Consider the following 14670-nt stretch of genomic DNA (forward strand, 5'->3'; position numbering starts at 1 on the left):
TTTGGTCTAGGTAGGTCTTGAAGTTAGACTGGAATGAACCTCTTTCAAACACTCCTAGATGGTCGGTCATCTGGAAAATGCAAGTCAAATCTTGCATTCAAAGCAACTCTGATGTATTCATGATCGTTAAGGTGGCTCATTACATCAACAGTTTATTGTAGATTTCAATACAGCACCACTTGTAATATAGATGTCAAATATCCAGATGGGGGTATTGATATCATAAATATTTTTTATAGAATTTTTTAGTTTTTGTCTAATTTGAGTGAAATGTTTCATTTCAAGTTCTGACATTATTAACAGAATTCCTGAACTTTCAGTGTCAAATGACGGGCATCTTCTTAAGACAAGTACACACAGTGGAAATACCTCATAATACCTAATAATAATTTTATTAAAAAAAAATAATTTTCTCCTAGCAAACAATTAATGTCATTATCTTTTTAATCTATGCACAAAACATTAAGAAAATGAGTTCTGAAGACTCAAGGAATGTATTTCAATGAATTACATGTGTCAAATTGAATGAAGAATGTTTAAACGAAATGAAAAATCCAATTTAAAAAAAATTTGGTATAAAAAGTCCACTTTCAAGAGTTATCTTTCCTAATTACCCAAGACTCAAAACACTAAGGAACGTTTGACATTACATCTAAAATTCAGAACAAAGCTTTAAATTGTCAGTGTATATATTTAAATCAATGAAGCAAATATATAAATTCACACCAACACAGTAAATAGTACAAGTAAATAACTTTTTAATTTCAACAAGGTTGTACATTTTAACTCGAATTTCCTTCATACAAACATTGATAGAGCTCACTGCATGCTGCATTGCATTGCTATGAAATTGACATTACTTGTTTGGCGAAGATTTGACTGTTGTTTTCTTTTGCTTCTGCTTAAAAGCAATTCTTCTTGGTTTATGCATAATGAATCCGTTACTTTGTTTTCACTGTTTACAACATCGCATGTTTCATCTATTTTTAAAGCGATCTAAAGGTCAGGGTCATATTATAAAGGTACCTGTACAAATCGTCCCCGGAGGAAACCGGTCAACACAATGGAGGTTTATTTTTTTTGTGTAGTACGTCATCAAAAAGTGGTGTAATGAGCCTCCTTAATGTATCTTCAATGCAAATCTGGTAAGCATTTAATGTTGGGCTTATAGTCACTTATGAATAAACCTGCTCCCAAAACTGGTCATTCAAAAATGTAGGTCAAATCCAGTATTTGAAGTTACTCTGATAGTATGCATCTCTTGATGATTCTCCATGCAAGTTTGGCTTATATGGATAAACCCTATATATTCTTAATGGACCTGCTCCAAAAATCTCAACCTTATCACTCAACTGCAAAATATAGGTCAAATCCAGCATCTGAAGCAGGCCTTATAGACTTTTGTAAAACACCTCCTTAAGTAAGTTTATGATGGTAACCTATACAGAACAACTACTCTTACACTCAAATTATCTACCCCTGCAGAGCCTCCGACCTAGGAGGTGGGGGTGAATTTAAAAAATTAGGCAGATGAATATTTGCTCATCATAAACTTCGTATTCATTAACCCAAGAGAAGACATTCAAAAAATATATGCACATTCATGACCATTATGATACCCCCTGCCTTCCATATAATTATAATGGCAAAATGTTTTGCTCAGGGAGACCTCAAATAAGTGTAAAATCAAAAAAGTAAAATAGAAAGTGCACAGTGGCATTAACACTAAATTGTATTATCTCTATTGAAATTATTATATTTTTATATATATGTTTATTAACCAATCAAGGGCCCACGGGGGGCATGAACAAATTATTACAATATGATAATATTGATTACAATTCTATATTATAGATGTATAATGTAACATGACTAGTGATTAGGTTTGACATTGAGAAGTGCATCACCACACTTGATCAAAAGCATAGAAAACCATAGGATGATAAAAAGAAAACACAATTAAATAAAAATGATAGATATAAGGTAATCAAAAAAAAAAAATCTTGTAGTAATGGCAGTACTCTGATATACAACTAGTGCATCTTGCATACAAAGGGCACCAGGGGATGATACCTCTACACAGCCAGACTGGCAAACCTGTACCCTAAGTATTGAAGATGGTCATTAAAAAAAATTGTTTAAGTATTATCAGAAATAGTAATTTCAATTAATAAGTACTTAGCATATAATTATGAACTTGATGCAAACTAATCTCTTGGAGTTAGTTCAATAGATATTTAACATTCTATAAATCTGAATATATGCATACCCACATACACAAACACACACTTATTGTTACACATATCCATGCATACAAAAATAATAATTTACATACAAATATATAATATGTATATATTTAAACAAATGGTACTATCATGTATAAATGTAAATCTGTGATCTTGAAGGTAGCATACAATTAATGTAAAGAAAAGGTACGGTAACTTGGATACAGAGGGTACCAGGGGACGATGCCTCTGCACAGTCGATTATACTGGCAAACCCGTACTCTAAGTATTCAAGACACCCATTCTGACTGATTCTGTACATTTTAGAAGGTAATGGGGGGGGGGGGACACATTTAATTTACAATAAAAATAAAAAAAATAAAAAAAACTTTTCATAGGTTTACTAATACTTTTCATACTTCAGCTCTCATAATCATTTTACTGACTTGAATCAGTATTTGCACATCCTCATTAGTCATGAGCCAATTTAACTTATTATCACTGTCCAAGTTGTGGAAATTCTTACAGGATTTGTTTATTAATTCATACAAGACTTTTCTTTCATCCTTAATGTGATTACATGAAAGGAGAAAATGTTTCTCATCATCAACTGTTTTGTCATTGCATCTATTGCAGTGTCTTTCTTCTCTAGGAATGCCTATATATCGACCTCTTTCAATATTTAGTCTGTGAGCTGATATGCGAAAATGAGTAAAACTTCTCCTCTGCTCAAAATTCAGAATTAAATTAAGATACTTTTCTTGACCAAAATTTTGTTTAAAAGTGCTATAGCATCTCAGCTTTTTATCAGAGTGTGATTTAAGTTGTGAATTCCACTCTTGTATATAATATCTAAATAAACAATCTTTAAGTTCACGTTTGAATTTGTGCATTTTGACTGAAGTTAAATGTGAATACCATCGATATTGGTAATAAGAAAATTAATGGAGCTGTACCAAGAAGGGAGTTTTTTCTCAAACAATGATTTGGATTCACAATATGCATCTTTTAAAATTGGGAAAGACTGGCCTAGGTTTTCAAGCCTATACCAGTACCTTATCATTGATCTTACAATGTCAAAGTGCAGTGGAAATCTACCTAAATCAGACAATACAGCAAAATTAGTTGCAGTTTTATGCACACCTAGTACTGATTTACAAAATTTCAAGTGGAGTTTTTCACAGAATAAGTTGGAGTATATTTTATCAATAGTACAATTGGGTATGCTATTTTTTTTAGTAAATGGATTAAAACAACCCCAAATTTCAGATGCATACAATAAAATAGGTTTAACTGTATGGTCAAAAATATGAATAGTGGTTTTAACATCAGGATTCAGGGAAATGAAATTTTTCCTGAGTTTAAAAAATGATTTTAATGCTTTTTGATAAAGCTGCTTTTGAGCAAAGGAGAAAGAACCCGAAGAACAAAATGTCACACCTAGATATTTGTATTCAGACACACATTCCAGTTCAACGTCATTGAGGTAAAATTTTGTTTATAATATCAACACTGTATTTATTATCACCATTATTAATAATTGATATTATTTCCTTATTCATAAAACAATTGTTTTTGTTCTTCTATGTACATGTATATATTATTGTAAATTTTGTAAATGTTGTATGGCTATTTAATAGATTTTGTGTATGGGAGAGGACTATCTAAGTTTTTGGAACTTGTGTCCAATCCCTTTGACATATTGTCAATAAAATACCAGGTATGTTCAAAACAAACAAAACAGTGGCATTATGTAATAAAGAATCTGTAAAAGTCTCATTAAATTTTATTCAGTTGTATAGGAGGAGTTTTGGATAAAAGATGGGTATCCTTCAATATTACAAAAAAAAAAAAAATGGCAGTGTCAATGTTTGGCTATGGGAAATCCAAAATAGTTTCTGATCAAGGTCACAATGGCACTACGCAACAAAGAATCTGTGAAAGTCTCATTAAATTTCATTCAGTGGTATAAGAGGAGTTGTGCATAAGAGATGGGAAACCCAAAGCGTAACGGACGTACAGACCGCAGGCATCCCGATCACTTACTCCAGCATGCTAGAGGTTCACGGCGAGATACTTTTGACTTGGCGCCGCGCCGAGGTATATAAGGAGCGAAGGGACGTTAACCGAGGCTCTTACTTGTAGGAGTACCCGATCACTATACTGAGTATCTACCCCTCCACTTTTCAAGCAGGGGGTTTAATGAGTCCTGCCCTAAAACTAGAACTGTGAATCTAGGCATCAGAGACAGGGGTTATTAATTTTCCCCTTGCGTTTAGTGGTGTACATATATCAGGTTGGGACCACTCGCCCAAATGGGATATAATAGTCCGTTTGGAATATAATATCCCAAATGGGATACAAAATTAATTTACAGTGTAAAAAATGAAAATTTTTATTTTGGCAATAAATGTTATAAATCCGCATTATAAAAAGGAATAACTTTTGGATTGCAAGTTTTTCTGCAAGTGCAACCCTACAGTTTGTAAGATTGGTCCCCAAGAAGTTATGGAACTTCCGAGGGATTAATCTCCAAGACTATAAGCATACAAAAAAAAACTTGTTAAATTATCCCAATTAGGATATATTATATCCCATTTTGGCGAGTGGTCCCGGACTACCGTCCCAACCTGTACATAACAGCCTAACGGGAGAGGAGAAAAATGCGATGGATCAGCCCAGGTTCAAATCCCGCTCGGGTGCATACAAATTGAAAAACAAGCATTATGAATATAATAAAGCAGCAAATTACTTTTTTTCAACTCTTTCAATTCTACACATTTCTTACATTTACCCTGATTAACAGTTTCCTTGGTTGTTTCACTGTTTACGTTTTTCATCTTTCCCGGCTGCTTCTGTTATCATCTAGGTTTTCAAAACGCTTTTTGACAAATGAATAATACTCTCAGATTGCAAAGCTTCTCTTCAACAAAGATGTATAGACTAGTCATGCCATATCATATCATGGCAGAAAATGTTAAGGTAGGTTTTGTGTGTTATTTTAAGTTATTGACTCTGACAGTTTGGTATTGACAGTGTTTTTATCGGATAAGCACCTATGATAGTTTTTAGTGAGCTTCTAAAATTGCATAGACTTTTTAAAAACAAGTAGGGGACGAGGGGCTTACCAGGCACCAAAATGTTTCGACAGGAAAAAAAGATTTAAAACAATAGCATTTTTGTACAAGGATGCCTCCTTAGACAAACGGATAATTTGATTTCTTTATCTCGACTTCCCCTTTTAATAACTTTTCTAAATTGCTTGTTATGTCTGATTATGACAGTTCTGTGTATAAGTGGTCAGAATGTTCCAGTTCTTGAACTTCTTTCACTTGTTACTCTAAATATTATATATTACATACCCTAATGGTTTCTTAAAGGCTACAGTCTGATGATTGACAAAGGGATTTTTTCAATAAATTGCTGTCATACATATTTATTGTTGATTTCAACTTAGTTCTCATCTCTTTCGGCCTTCCTGAAATGAGTTGGACCAGGAGTCAGGAGAGTTAGTTGGAAGAGCACCTGACTGGCACATCAGGGGGGTTGGGTTTGAGTACCGGTTTGGTCCATTGCATTTTTCTCCTCTCCTGTTACATTACATGTAAAATACCTTACGCCCTCACTAAAAGATTGTTTGGTTGCCCAAGCTCTCCCAACCAACTTGGCGGACCAACTGATTAAAAATGACCTGACTCAAAACTTTTTTAAAGGAAACAAATTTTAGTTTTGTCAGTCCTCAGTGCTATCAACAAATATGTTGAATTTTTTTGGGGGGAAAATCTGACTTACCTACTGATCCAATAATTTTACCCTGAGTCAGAAGAAGGCAAGCAAAGTGCATTATTTTAAAGATGGCCTTATTCATGATATTCTTCAAAAGTGTATGTTATGGGGCCATCCTCTTGACAGGAATCATTGTTGGCAGTTCTTTGATAAAAGAGTCAATTTGCAATTGAAAATAGTTGTAGGGTCCTTTTACTAGACTTGTGTGCAGTATTTATTATTCTTGTCAAATAGTATCAGGTATAATATGGTCTTGGTACTTCCAATATCCTTCTTGATTCTTACATGTACATGCTAATTAGAGTTTACCGGTACTTAAAATGCATTTTAGCATTGGTATTATTGTATATATCTCTTAGAAGAGGAACTAGTCCAGTTTAAAATATCTTTTGCAAATCTAAACTAATTTGATGTGTTTAGTTCAAATTATGTTGTATTACATGATAAATGATTCTTTTATGATTATTTGAGTTGCTTTGTTTCAATTAGTAAGCCAAACTGTGGTAAAGCTCTTTATTTTCTTTTTTCTAGATAAATCTGCTATTTTTTGCTAAAAGTAGAGAGCTGGTTGGAAGTGGATTAGGAGAGCTGATACTTTCTGCTAACTCTAATTTTGATGCACTCAAACAAGCACTGTTGTTAAAATATCCCTCGTAAGTACATCTGCAGATTTTTGTTATGACTTTTACAACCAAGGTGGTAAAATTTCACCAAACTTTTAGCTCAGCAAGTCAGAGTACAGAATAACTTATCCATTAGTAGGGCGTGTGTGACCAATCTGTCTGTCTGTCTGTTTTGTAAGTTAACCATTTATAAATTACTACACCAACTCTTCTGGTCTGATACTCAGAATTTAGAAGAACATGTTATAGCCTGCAAGAAGATACTTACCGGTAATTATATACCTAATGGTGGTATTTGATTTCCATGAATGATATTGTTCTTCCTAGGGTGATAAAAATAAGAATTCTTTGTTAATGTAAAATTCCAGAAGAAAAGACAGAAGTACAAAACAGTGCAACTTTAAGCTATAATGAATTGAAACCAGTAGAGCTATAGCCTCATCTGAGATTTTTGGATTAAAATAATTTTTTACCTTTCTTTTATAGATTAGAGGTAATCGCAGACAATATAATCCTATCCCTGAATGAAGAATACATTGATGACAGCCAGCAGTTGACTCTGCGAGAGAGTGACGAGGTCGCCGTCATTCCACCTATAAGTGGGGGATAGTACACCACTCCCAAGTCTCCACACTTCAAGTTAGAAATTTAGCTTAATTAAAAATTACAGTTGGTTACATCTTTGAATTTTATTTCTGGTTGGCTAACATTTCTCTTATGTTGTTGAGCAGTCAACATGGTCAAAATAATTACCTAAAACCAGTTATTGTTTATGTTGATTTGTTGGTGAATTTTTGGACCATTGCTAAGGTAGGAACAGTTGACACAACTAGTCAAAAATCTAATTTGTTTGACATCTGCTGATTGCATAAAACATTTTTCAAATTATGTATACTGGGTATTACTTATTTGCAAGAACTTTTTTTTCTGCTTGTGAATATTTTATTCTTGCATATATTTTTATTAGCATAGAACATATACAGCAAAAAACAGCTAGCATTTGTGAAAATTCTGTCTTGCTTATACAGTACAAATATATAGCTTGTGAAAATAAAATGTACAGTACAAAGCACAAATTGTATAAAAAAAAATTTAATGATATTGCAAAACATTTATTGAATGGGATTTTGGACTATTAATTACCTGGTAATGCAATTTTTCAAACTGGATCGAAAAAAAAATCTCTGCCTACAGCCCAACTTTTTCATTTAAACAGTTTGGTTTACAGATCTGACCAAATGTTTTACCCTTGAACTTAGTCGTTTAAAGATGAACCCATTATTTAATATTGAATACTACAGGTAATGTAATAATCTGTTTATTTCCTGTGTATTACAGAATATAGAATGGACTTTATAGAGATAACAGAAGAGAAACTGGATGTCAACAATATATCACAGATGGTCACAGACCCAAGTTGTGGTGCTATATCTATTTTTGTTGGTAAGTCATATGTTCGTCCACGAAAAAGAGATAAGGAATCTGTCTTGGAATATACTTTACATATGATTAGATGATATAAACTTTAGATAGTTTTCATATGACATATTTTCTATCTGAGTCATTCCCCCCTTGGCCACCATCCAAGTGAATTTTTTCCTTAAGCAACAAGGAGGGGAGGAATTTAAACATTAATGAAAAATTATATGAATAAAAAAAATCTTGATAATATTAAAACTGTGAATTAAGTAGGATTTAACAAATATATGTTAGCCAGAAAATTAGTGGTATCTACACCTAAATGCCCAGTATGACTGGGAAGTTTAAATTGATTGAATAGTGATGGAATCTAGGCATGTTCAGCTAGTGGGAAATAACTCTTGCTTAAATTGCATGTACCGTATAAGTGGAATTTTTAGGGAGACGCAAATTTAGCGATTTGTCCTTAAAAACTGGTAATTTCTTTTTAGCGAGATGTTATTGAAGCAATCTTAAAATGCACATTAAAGATGCTTTTACAATAAAATGAAATTAATTTTTAGTGATATTCAATTTTAGCGATCTTGGTACCTTCGCTAATAATGCCAAAATTAAATCCTTGCTAAAATTTCTACTTATACAGTATCAAAAACTTTTTGTCCTTTCAAAGACATTTGTGGTCTTACATGAAATTTCATTTATAAAGTTGTATGATTATAGGAATTACAAGGGATAATTTTGATGGTAAAAAGGTGCTGAGACTAGAATATGAAGCCTATAAACCGATGGCAGAGAGGAAAATGAAGGAAATTTGCGATGATATAAGAAAAAAGTGGCAGATACACAAAATAGCAATGATTCACAGAATTAAGTAAGTTTGCATCATAAAATTTTTATCCACAGAAAATTTAATAAGTAAATTTTCCACACAGTTGATATGATAAATGGGTTAGAGCATTCTTTCTTAAAATAAATTCCTAATTATAGTATTACAATATCATTTCTGCTTGTGATTGATTCCAAAAAGATTGTTTTTTATTTAAAAAATATAAAAACTTCAGTATGGCCATCTTTATAAAAGAATGCTCTCCCTCTCTGGGCCTCACCCAAACCTGTATGAAAAAACTTTTTTTCCCAGGGATTTTCACCGTAAATGCTTTATATTCAAAACTTATTTTTGAAAAAAAAGACTTTGCTTAAATCCCATCCATAACCATTATGGATGGGATGAAAAAAATCATGGAATGAATGAAAAAAAAAATTGTTTCCACAAGGTTTGAGTCAAGCCTTTTTGACAGTCAGTCATGAGAAGGTACACAAGTCTCTTTCTAAAAGAAGACCTAATAGGTATTTTATTTTTCTGAAGCATTGTACATGCTACCTCTTCAGTGATACTTTTCCCCCTGATTTTAGTGTGGTCCCCATTTCTGAGGCCAGCATTGTCATCGCTGTATCCTCATCACATAGGAAGGACTCCCTTGAGGCTGTGGAGTATGCCATCAACACACTGAAGGCCACCGTGCCCATTTGGAAAAAGGTAAGAGCCTTGTACACTAGCTGAATTAATGGTTTGAACTACTAAATACATTTTATTGAATTTGTTCACAATTTGCATCTTTTGACAGGAAATTTATGCAGATGAGTCCTCTAGCTGGAAGGAGAACAAGGAGTGTCCTTGGAGTAAACAGTAACAGTCCTTTTACAGATCAAAGAAAACTACATGTATTAATTAGTAGTATATTCATTTTCCAAGAATTTGATGCAAAATTATTTTTTATCAAGAGATCCAGTGAACATGTGCATTGTATTGAAACTATTCGTTTTAATTTATATTATACATGTGTTGATTTTATTTGTAAAATTTATCTTGCCCTTTCCATGTTAAAATAGAATTGTGTATTTTATCGTTATAACCAGAGAAACGTAGTAGAAATAGAGGAACAACTGCAACATACATTTAAACTTTTTTCATCGACCATGTATAAATGAAAAATACCAATTATTAAATTAAAGGTTCTGTGTGCATTTAATGTAAAAAGAAAATTAGGAAATACCAGCTAAATTATATACTTGGTAAGGATGACTGCACTTAAGGAAACTTAGAAATTGCGACATAATTAATTTTTAAAATGGGCATTTCTCTTTCAATAGTAGAAATGGTCAATGTCTTAACTGCAGCTTTGTGTAATTACGTTAATTAAAAGTTCGTATTAACGAAGTTCGAAGTCGTTTTTATAGGGAGGGATCATCGCATATTCTGGAATCTCCATAGGATAATGAGTACGCCCATCTTTTCACAGGCTTAATACATAGTCAGCGCATGTTTGTCTATTGATCTCCTTTTAATGGTAGTTGTATATTTATATATATTACCTCATATTAAAAGGAGATCGATAGACAAACATGCGCTGATGGTTAAAAAGAGAAAAAACTGTTTCTTCGTGTGTTCACTTTCTCCATAGTATACAGGCCATTTTGACCACGTTGTTACCCGTTGAATATTATAATTAACCACGTCATTTCTATACCCAGGTAACTCTGTGAATACTTAAATTCCATCACGTGACGTGTAAGGAAACACGCATTCTGCTTGCCGATAGTGATTGTTCATATCTGTTTCAATCCATTCCCACCGAGCCACGGGCTATTCTTTTTTCTCTTTGATATCTATACGATTATTCTTATATTTATCTTATAAGCACTTATATATTTTTGAATGCATGTCTCTACAAGAAAAAAGAGATTTATTTATTATGTTTTGAATCATTGCTTAATATGAACATCCAAAGTAAGAGCCAGTAAATAAAATTGAAATCATACCATCCTCAGCACTCTTATTTATAGGGAAAAGTAATTATGAAAGAAACTAAAAAAAACTTGAGTAATTGTGGTGTTTTTCTTTCTTTTTATAAAAGGGAAAAAAGAAAATCAGTCTTATTGTTGTTATCGGGTCTCGATCCCGGACCTAAATATTATTGATTCTGTGCATTACCAACTGAGCTAGTCGACACTTATATTCGAACACGCGAATTGTTGATATCAGCCATTGCTGTTGATTATCAATGAGAATGGCTACTTCTACCGGTCGATGTTATTTGTTATTAGTTTTATATACTTTATTTGAAAACTTAAAAAATAATAGTGACAAACATATGACGAGAGAGAGCGAGAAAGAAAATGCACCAAATATAAATACATTAGCTATTCTAATATTAGACCACTAGCTCATCACAATATTAGCTCCACCTCTTATGCATATTTATAAATCTTATCTTCAATCAAGGGCAGATAAGTCTCATTTCCCGATATTTGCAGAGAGGTGGGGTAAGGAAACAACGAATTATTTCATTGCAACGCAGTTTATAACCTTTATAACATTGCATTTTATTTGGAAATAGACCAAACTCTATAATAAATGACTTGAGACAAAAATAAAAACAAAAATAAATGTAACAACAGAGATTGAAAAAGACCCAAAAACCGGCGTTAAGTGCAGTCATCCTTTTTGTATAACTATATTTTTGTATGTTTTCTTCTGAATCATATCATAAAACCTCTGATAAAACCCATATAATGAAAGTTGATCTCTAGTCAATAAACAGCTGATGGTACTATTTAGAAATTAGTTTAAAGACCTAAACAGTGCTATGTAGACATTTAATGATGCAGTATTAATACATGTACCCATACCAAAGAATATAAAGATATTTGAAACATAATTTCTTTCTTTCTTTCTTTTCTGACGGAATTCTTAATGTGCAAAATAAAATTATATTTAAAAGCTCAGCTCAACTAAAGGTTCAAACGATCTGACTTTCCACTGCAAAAATTTTACATCATTACTTCAGAAATACAATCAAACTTGCCACAAAACATCAATGGGTAAATCAGTGTCTTAAATTCAAATTAAGAGCTTCACTCTCTTTCAAAAGGGGAGGGGTGTAGAGAAATACAGAAATCATGGGTCCTGAAATTAAAACTTGAGTGAACTGTCCAATCTGGACTTGCTTTTGAATTAAAAACAAACCTTCTTCATCAAAACAAATTTATTAAGACTTGTCCTTCTGTCTAAGTTTAAAATATAAAAGGTATCTCTCCAGAATAAAAATGCCCTCAGAAATTTGGAGTTCACTTTGGTCTAACCTGAAAAAATAAAATGTTCACTTAATATACATGTATAATCATCATAAAAAAAGTTACCAATTTATTTTGGAAAAATTCAAGAACAGATATACTGTAAAATGCACCAATTTCAAAATATCATTTCTTTTCTTTGAGTTGTTTAATATTAAGTTAAAAGGCATGGGTGAATTGTGTTAAAATTTTCTCAAATGAAATGATTTAGGTTTACATTTGAATGGTGCGCCTGACTTTGTTGATCTGCTCCTGTTCTGAGGGGGTTATGGTCATTAGGATCTCCTCTCGCTGGTTTGCGTCCTCTACTGATGCAGCAATGGCTTCCATCCTTTCTTGTTTGTCCAGCAAACGCCTGAAAATCAAAGTATAGTCATACAGAACTTACCAGTACATGTATAAATTACAAGCTACCTCCTTAGAAATGACATAACTGTTACCAGTAGTTTGTTTGTTATATGCTTATATATTGTCCCTTCAAGAATTTTCACTCATATTGAGACACCACCACTTTTCTAGTGGAGGGCTGCAAATGACCTTTACTTTGCACTTATGGCCTTTGAGCAGTGAGGGATCATTTTCTTGCCAGCACCTACTGTGGCACAGGACCTCTGTTTGTACAGTCTCCACCAAAGGACTGGTCTCCACATCCAGCATTGGGGTTCAATCCACTGAATCAAGGATTACCTCACTCTTCAACTCTTAAGCAAATACTCTCACCACTGCACCATGTAGGCAAGGAAATGACATTCTGTACGGTATACTAGTATACTCATATTTCAGTATTCCATGTGCTGTATGTCAAGTACTGTATGTCAAGTAATCAGATGATTAACCATAAAAATGATTTAAATCATTTAATACTTCATTTGCAGATTCAAATTCAGATCCTATAAGAGTGGAAGACTACCAAAGCCAAATAATTGTGTTTGTAAGGGGATAGAATAGGATTCTATCTTCAAATCTTCACAATCCTCAAATAAGCCCTTCATTTACAAAAACACCTAAATGGGAAAGCTGCACACAATTATGTTAAAAATGGCTGTAATTCACTCATCTGGAAAATATGGGTCAGACCTAGCATTGATGCGAATTTGGTAGTGTTCATCTCTAAATGCATTATACATTGTACATGCATGTTTGGTCCAGGTAGAGCTTATGGCTACATGTTTTTTGTACTTTGGAATAAACCTGCTCCAAAAAAAAATGTCACTCATCTGAAAAATATAGGTCAGATCCAGCATCCAAGATCTTCTGGTAGTGTCCATCCCTAGATGCATCAACCTTGCAAGTTTGGTCCAGGTAGGGCTTATTATTACTTTGGAATGGACCTGCTCCAAAAATTTTAACCTGAGGCCTGTTCAACAGTGCTCTTGAACATTTCTGTTTGAGGTATAAAGAAATCTGCCGAGCACTCACAAACGTTCCCCCTGTTGAACAGGCTTCTGGTTAATCATCTGGAAATTGCCATCAAATCCAGAATCCAAAGCAAGACTTGTAATGTCCATCTCTAGATGCATCATCCATGCAAGTTTGATCTAGGTAAGGCTGTAGTTATTTTGAAATGGACCTATTCAAACATTTTTAACCTGGTCACTAATCTGGAAAAAATGTCAGATCCAGAATACATGTATGAAGCAAGTCTTGTAGTGTCCATCCCTTGATGCATCATCTATGCAAGTTTGGTCTATACAGTGCTTATAGTTACTTGAGAATGGACTTGCTCTAAAACTTCAATCTGGACGTCAACACTAACTGATGCTGAAGGGTATGGCATAAGCTCATCTAAACTTAGTCCGGGTGACCTAAAAAGTGAATTAAGATTCTCCAAACATTAAGGTACCTGTGTTCTGTAACTTCTGCCTCTTTCTTTAACATAGCATTGTACAAAGCCTGCAATTAAAAAAAATCAAGAAGTTTAAAGACCTGAGTATAACAAGAGGCCCAGGGGCCACAGCGCTCACCTGAGCATATCGGCTAGGAAAAAGCACATATCAGATCAGAACTGAAACTTTACTGAGGTGATGGTGGGGGGGGGGGGGGGGGGCTTGAATTTTAACCCCCCAAGGGTTCATGATTTGAACTAGAATCTACACTACCTTAGGATGATTCCATATAAATATCACTAATCATGGCTTTGAAGTACTTGAAAAGAAGATTTTAAATATATTGGTTTCCCAATATATCCCTATGTAAAACTAGGGTCGGCCATTTTGGCCCCACCCTTGCCCCGGGGGTCATGATTTGAACAAACTTGAATCTACACTACCTGAGGATAATTCCACATGAGTTTCATCTTTCCTGGCCTCGTGGTTCTGGAGAAGAAGATTTTTGAAAGATTTTTCCTTTATATTCCTATGTAAAAGTAGGGTCGGCCCCACCCTTGCCCCGGGGGTCATCAATTGAACAAATTTGAATCTACACTACCTCAGAATGATTCCATATGAGTTTCATCTTTCCTGGCCCAGTGGTTCTTGAGAAGA

At 33.6% G+C, this 14670-nt stretch overlaps 4 protein-coding genes across 4 annotated transcripts in view; 2 read left to right on the forward strand and 2 right to left on the reverse strand.

The window, feature by feature from the left end:
• The window catches only part of LOC134245058 (sodium channel protein 1 brain-like), a 58639-nt gene extending 53550 nt beyond the window's left edge, over nt 1-5089 (reverse strand). The window contains exon 1 of the mRNA XM_062727316.1: nt 5020-5089. The gene's annotated coding sequence lies outside the window, so the exon portion shown is untranslated. The remainder of the gene's footprint in view (nt 1-5019) is intronic.
• A 70-nt stretch (nt 5090-5159) lies between these two features.
• On the forward strand, nt 5160-7244 carry LOC134245039 (molybdopterin synthase sulfur carrier subunit-like). The gene is made up of 3 exons (XM_062727286.1): nt 5160-5207; nt 6543-6664; nt 7121-7244. Exons 1-3 carry the CDS (start codon nt 5160-5162, stop codon nt 7242-7244), a joined length of 294 nt encoding a protein of 97 aa, XP_062583270.1.
• LOC134245055 (molybdopterin synthase catalytic subunit-like) lies at nt 7188-10407 on the forward strand. Its single transcript, XM_062727311.1, has 5 exons — nt 7188-7273; nt 7973-8077; nt 8774-8924; nt 9467-9590; nt 9679-10407. Exons 2-5 carry the CDS (start codon nt 7981-7983, stop codon nt 9742-9744), a joined length of 438 nt encoding a protein of 145 aa, XP_062583295.1. The 5' UTR covers nt 7188-7273; nt 7973-7980; the 3' UTR covers nt 9745-10407.
• Nucleotides 10408-12087: 1680 nt separating this feature from the next.
• LOC134245061 (DNA-directed RNA polymerase III subunit RPC3-like) overlaps nt 12088-14670 on the reverse strand; it is a 12639-nt gene continuing 10056 nt past the window's right edge. Inside the window, exons 13-15 of the mRNA XM_062727323.1 lie at nt 14031-14080; nt 12405-12542; nt 12088-12196 (exon numbers count right to left, since the gene is read on the reverse strand). Coding sequence (XP_062583307.1) covers nt 12103-12196; nt 12405-12542; nt 14031-14080 — 282 coding nt within the window. The 3' untranslated portion in view covers nt 12088-12102. The remainder of the gene's footprint in view (nt 12197-12404; nt 12543-14030; nt 14081-14670) is intronic.

The sequence above is a fragment of the Saccostrea cucullata genome, unplaced genomic scaffold, assembly GCF_032062105.1.
Source record: "Saccostrea cucullata isolate Sc308-1 unplaced genomic scaffold, CSIRO_AGI_Scuc_v1 ctg494, whole genome shotgun sequence".
Taxonomy (NCBI): domain Eukaryota; kingdom Metazoa; phylum Mollusca; class Bivalvia; order Ostreida; family Ostreidae; genus Saccostrea; species Saccostrea cuccullata.

Bases quoted from the DNA above. Each gene is read 5' to 3' on its own strand.
- LOC134245055 (XM_062727311.1), top strand. From the start codon at position 7,981: ATGGACTTTATAGAGATAACAGAAGAGAAACTGGATGTCAACAATATA. The intron at 8,078-8,773 runs GTAAGTCATATG...GTATGATTATAG, and splicing joins TGCTATATCTATTTTTGTTG to GAATTACAAGGGATAATTTT. The intron at 9,591-9,678 runs GTAAGAGCCTTG...ATCTTTTGACAG, and splicing joins CCGTGCCCATTTGGAAAAAG to GAAATTTATGCAGATGAGTC.
- LOC134245039 (XM_062727286.1), top strand. From the start codon at position 5,160: ATGTATAGACTAGTCATGCCATATCATATCATGGCAGAAAATGTTAAG. The intron at 5,208-6,542 runs GTAGGTTTTGTG...TCTTTTTTCTAG, and splicing joins TCATGGCAGAAAATGTTAAG to ATAAATCTGCTATTTTTTGC. The intron at 6,665-7,120 runs GTAAGTACATCT...TTTCTTTTATAG, and splicing joins CTGTTGTTAAAATATCCCTC to ATTAGAGGTAATCGCAGACA.